This window comes from Mus pahari, chromosome 16 (assembly GCF_900095145.1).
Source record: "Mus pahari chromosome 16, PAHARI_EIJ_v1.1, whole genome shotgun sequence".
Lineage (NCBI taxonomy): Eukaryota > Metazoa > Chordata > Mammalia > Rodentia > Muridae > Mus > Mus pahari.
This window is the reverse complement of record NC_034605.1, coordinates 25,122,815-25,128,062: the sequence shown is the minus strand read 5'-3', so window position 1 is coordinate 25,128,062 and position 5,248 is coordinate 25,122,815. Positions and strand designations below refer to the sequence as shown.

The following is a 5,248-nucleotide window of genomic DNA, read 5'->3' as shown; positions in this document are numbered from 1 at the left end:
AGAGAGAGAGAGAGAGAGAGAGAGAGAGAGAGAGAGAGAGAGAGAGAGAGAAAAGGTGCTGTGGGATATTCGTCAGAGAAGACCAATCAGGCAGCTGGTTACACACTGGGTGTTTGGTATAACAGTGTAGTGCCAACCCTTTCTCAAGTGAGGTTTAAACACAAAAAACATGTCCTCAGTTGTTATGCTTCTGTTAACAAAAATAGTTAGGCAGAATCAGAACTATAGCAGCCAAAAAGCAAGGTTACTACGTTTAGAGACTTTCCCAGAACTATGGACTTTGATGAGTTAGGCTTTTGTTTTAGTTTCAGCAGGTGATATTGTCTATGTGCTGAGTTTTACAGTCCGAATGGCACTTCCACCATGGAGTCAGTTGTATTGGGTTTTCTGGGGCTACTAAGGTCTGGAGCCCTGTTATAAAAGGAAGAGAAAGAAAGGAAGAGAAAGAAAGAATAATAATAATTTGCTAGAAACTGTATAATGTAGGGGCTGGAGAAACAGCTCAGTGGTTTAAGAACATTTTCTGTTCCTCTGGTGAATCCCGAGTTCAGTAATCAGTGACTCACAGCAGCTCACAACCTTCTGTAAATCTAGTTCGGAACATCCACTACCCGCTTCTCCCCAACAGCAGGCACATTCATACACATGTGGCAGACACACCAACAGTCACAGAAAATCCTCATTGGCCCTGTCCACACAAAAAACAGAGAAAGGTAGTACGTGGATTTTACACAAAAGGTTTTGTTAAATCCCATTTCTTTTCACAGGGATGAATTTGTTCCCATGGATTACAATGAATGACTCATTCTTAAAACAAGCCACACCTTTGTCAACAGTGCTAAACACCTTTAATCTCAGGTATTGGAAATCAGAGGCCAGCCTGATTTGCATTGTGGTAGCGAGAACTACATAGTAAGACTTTGTGTCTAAAAATAAAATTAAAAAAAAAAAATTAGTGCTTACTGCTTGATGATGCGTGTTCAGTCCCTGAAACCCACAGAAAGGTGGAGGGAAAGAAGTGATTCCTTAAGGTTGCCAATCATGACCAAGAAAGGAGTTGGGGAAATGCCTCCAAGATATCCAGCTGCAAGGCATTTTCTCAATTAGTGATCCAGGGGAGAGGTCCCCTTGTGGGTGGGGCCATTTCTGGGCTGGTAGTCTTGGGTTTTATAAGAGAGCAGGCTGAGCAAGCCAGAGCAAGCAAGCCAGTAACATTCCTCCATGTCCTGCTGGCCTTCTGCCATGTTCTTCACCCTGATGGTCATGGACTCAAACCCTCCAGAACTATCCGCCTCAATGATGAACATTTTCTTTTATCAATTGCCTTAGTGGTGTCTCTTAACAGCAAATGGAAAGTAACTAAGACAACATTATTAAGTATCTCTTCTAGCTCTTGCATATTTAACATACAGGAATTTCAGGTATGAATAGTGTCTTATGAATGGAAATTTTGGGGTTCTTTTACATTTGCAAACCCACAAGTACAGCTCTAGCACTACCACCTATACACATAACAATAAAAACACTTAAAACTTCAAGGTGATCACTAGCTACTTATAGATTCCAGGCTAGCTTGAGAAGTTTTTAATAAGTGAAGAAGTGAGTACTTTGTTATCCACTGTAAAAATGAGTAAACACTCTTATCTATAAGTTTATGCTGATGAATTTTCCTACATTTCCTGGGGATTTTGTTTGTTTGTTTGTTTGTTTGGTTTTGTTTGCTTGCCCCTTTCTCTACACAACATGTAACAACAGTTTTCACAACTGTATGAGTATTTACAAATGTCTTCTGTAAAATGAAGAATCAATCTAATACGAGGTCTGTCTACGGTCATTTGGGAAGTCCAAAAAATAAGTGAGATATAACGTACTTTTATTGTTCCAGTATTTCAAAATGTGGTTCTTGAATTAGAAAAAGGCCACCTCCACCCCTCACTCCCCTCCTCCCACATAAAAGTTCTTAAGAGGCTTAAGTAAGCACTACTGCTACCCGAGTTCAGTTCCCAGCACCCCTGACAGGTAGTCATACCCTTCAGTCACTTAAGTTCTAAGGGACCTGACACCCCGTTCTTGTCTCTATGGACACCTGCCTACAGATACACAGACATAAAAAGAAGTGTTTTGAGACAGGGTCTCTTTGCTCTGGCTGTCCGTCCTGATACTCGGTTCCTAGACCTCAAACTCGGAGATCCTCCTGCTCTGCTTCCCAAGTGCTGGGTTTACCACCATGCCCAGCTAGCTAGTAGTATATAAAAATAAACTATAAAATTCCCCTTGGTACATCGGTTTAATGATGTCTCATTACATCAGAATGTAAGATTCAGGACTCTCGAGGTTCTTTTCTTTATTTTGGCTTAAGACTGTGTCTTACTGTTCCATAGCTCTGGCTGTACTGGAAGTGTGGTAGGTAGGCCAGGCTAGTCTTCAACGCACAGACCCACCTGCCTCTGCCTCCTGAGAGCAGAGGTTGGTGTTGGGTTGAGGGGAAACAGCTCTTATTTTGTGTTGGGGGGGGAGGGGGGGTTCATTTTGTTTTGTTTTTTTGAGACCAGGCCTTACTGGTCTTATCCTTCGCTAGCTTGCAACTCACAATGGTTTCTCTCTGAAGAAAAAACTGAAGCTCAAAAAACGAAACTGCAAACTCTGAGCGGCTGGAACTCTTCCATGTGACACATAGGCAAATTTTACACATGAAACAGTTGTGGAAAAAGATATGAGGCAGACCATGCCTGTATGTGCATTACCACGTTGAACCTAGCCAAAGGAAGCGAGGGACTAAGACAACAGGGCTACTAGTCTTGTGGATAGTATTGTCTGTGGTGCCAATAAATTCTGATTAGTAACATGGCCGGAAGTGTAAGTTTACCATCACAGGCATATAAAATAAGAGAGCAAGGTACATCGTGGCAACAGAAGTTTTCTAGAAAGTGGTAGTCCTGAAGGTAACCTCTAGGAGGCGGTGGTGGAAGGCAGGAAATACTGCTCAGCGGCTGAGCTCTACCTGCTCTCAAAAGGATGCGTCCAAATGCTGGGACCCACATTATACGACTGCTGTCTGCAAGCTGAGCTCTTGTTATGCTAGAAGTCACTCTTAAACGAGCAAACATAGAGGGCTCACCGTAAACTCCATTTTCACTTAAGATTGCGCTGGCCACCCACGTCCCCAGAGAAGTAGCTGTCAAGACTCACTAGAAACTTATAGATCGTCTACAACGTAAGGTTGCAACCCTTCCGAGGATTAATTGGATGGCCCTGAAAAGGGCCTTTAGTGAAAAGAGGCTCTAGGTAGGTGAGTTTACCCGCCGAAGCCGTAGAGGGTGCGGCCCTGGCGCTTGAGTGCGTAGACCACGTCCATGGCGGTGACCGTCTTGCGCTTAGCGTGCTCCGTGTAGGTGACGGCGTCGCGGATCACGTTCTCCAGGAACACCTTCAGCACACCGCGGGTCTCCTCGTAGATGAGGCCGGAGATGCGCTTTACCCCTCCGCGCCGGGCCAGGCGGCGGATGGCGGGCTTGGTGATGCCCTGGATGTTGTCGCGCAGCACTTTGCGGTGGCGCTTGGCGCCGCCTTTACCCAGACCTTTCCCGCCTTTGCCTCGCCCAGACATACTGAAGACAGAAGACGAACTACCCTAAAGAGAAACAGACGACGTTCTGGAAAAGGCCCGTCCCTCTTATAGGGAACTTGCGGACCGGAGTGAAAACAGGAGCTCAGTGGTAGTGGGTGTGGCCGGGGGAAGGGCTTAGAGCAAATTTAACACAACAGGCTTTTATATGGAAAGGAAGCTAATTACATCAACTTCCCGCACTTCAGGTTTTCGTTAGATTTTTCTTTCCTTTTTTTTTTTTTTTTTTTGTTGTTAAACTTACGTGCATCAAACAACGCAAAATGCAATTGCTCACTCATACGTGCGCGCCTTTACCTTGTTCATTAAATGTGATCACTACGTCCTTATGAAACAGAAGTTATAGTATACAAAGGAAAAAAAATGTCGCTTTTATATTAACACTATCTAGAAGTACACTAAGTCTAAAGACGAGGTTCTAGGTCTGAATCATTTGTCCCTTCGTTCCCAACCACATAAAACACAAATGGCAGTGGTGATGGCACATGCCTTTAAACTGTAGACTACGGAGACAAGAGACACAGGCAGGGGCAGAGTAATAGGAGTTGAAGGCTGGACTGGCCTACAGAATGAGTTCCAGGTCATCTAGGTACTCTGGAAACCCGTCTGGAAACACGAAAGGAAAACTAAACACGGAGCTACAAAGATCCCCAATCATTGAAGTGGCCAGTGTTCAGTACTTAACGCCATAGTCCAAAGGAAAACTAGTTCTTACACTGCGTTCATGGGATGCCAGACTGGGGCAGAAATCACGTTTGTCTTCAATTATTCTGGTTCTGAAACTCTCATCTCTAAACCGAGTAGAAAATGAGTCTTAGTGTTCAGTTCTTTAAAAGACAGTGTGGATGGCTCTGAAAAGAGCCTTTTTATCGAGTGAGTGAACGGCTGGTCTTACTTTCCCTTGGCCTTGTGGTGGCTCTCGGTCTTCTTGGGCAGCAGCACGGCCTGGATGTTGGGCAGGACGCCGCCCTGCGCGATGGTGACGCGGCCCAGCAGCTTGTTGAGCTCCTCGTCGTTGCGGATGGCCAGCTGCAGGTGGCGCGGGATGATGCGCGTCTTCTTGTTGTCGCGGGCCGCGTTGCCCGCCAGCTCCAGGATCTCGGCCGTCAGGTACTCCAGCACGGCCGCCAGGTACACCGGGGCGCCGGCGCCCACGCGCTCCGAGTAGTTGCCCTTGCGGAGCAGNCGGTGCACGCGGCCCACGGGGAACTGCAGGCCGGCCCGGGAAGAGCGCGTCTTGGCCTTGGCGCGAGCCTTGCCACCCTGTTTGCCGCGTCCAGACATAATAAGAGATAGACAGCCTCAGAAAGACAACCGTACGTCTTCAAAGGCCAAGAGCTTGGCTCTTATAGTTTACTCTGGGCGCAAAAAGGACCCTATGCGATTGGCTGACTTTTTCTTTTCTTTTAGACCAATGGGAAGCATTCCCGGGCNCACGTCACTTGGGCAAGACTTCAGATGTCCCAATGTACATCATGAACCAATCATAGGTGCCCGTTCCCATGCCTCATTTGAATAAGGCCTCATAAAATAGAGCCAGTGGCTTCGGTGCTAGCATTTCCTAGTTCCAGTGTCACCATGCCAGAGCCTGCGAAGTCCGCTCCAGCCCCGAAGAAGGGCTCC

General features: G+C 46.4%; 3 protein-coding genes across 3 annotated transcripts in view; all 3 read right to left on the bottom strand.

Moving 5' to 3' along the window:
• The window catches only part of LOC110334102 (histone H2B type 1-F/J/L-like), a 47,551-nt gene that overhangs the window by 18,763 nt on the left and 23,540 nt on the right, over positions 1-5,248 (bottom strand). The window lies entirely within an intron of this gene.
• LOC110334113 (histone H4) lies at positions 3,254-3,631 on the bottom strand. The gene has a single exon (XM_021215972.2). It carries the CDS (start codon positions 3,605-3,607, stop codon positions 3,296-3,298), a length of 312 nt encoding a protein of 103 aa, XP_021071631.1. The 5' UTR covers positions 3,608-3,631; the 3' UTR covers positions 3,254-3,295.
• On the bottom strand, positions 4,495-4,913 carry LOC110334104 (histone H2A type 1-B/E). The gene has a single exon (XM_021215962.1). The coding sequence runs from the start codon at positions 4,907-4,909 to the stop codon at positions 4,517-4,519; it is 393 nt and encodes a 130-aa protein (XP_021071621.1). The 5' UTR covers positions 4,910-4,913; the 3' UTR covers positions 4,495-4,516.

What these genes read in the sequence shown, in the direction of transcription:
- LOC110334113 (XM_021215972.2), bottom strand. Translation starts at nt 3,607, where the DNA reads ATGTCTGGGCGAGGCAAAGGCGGGAAAGGTCTGGGTAAAGGCGGCGCC.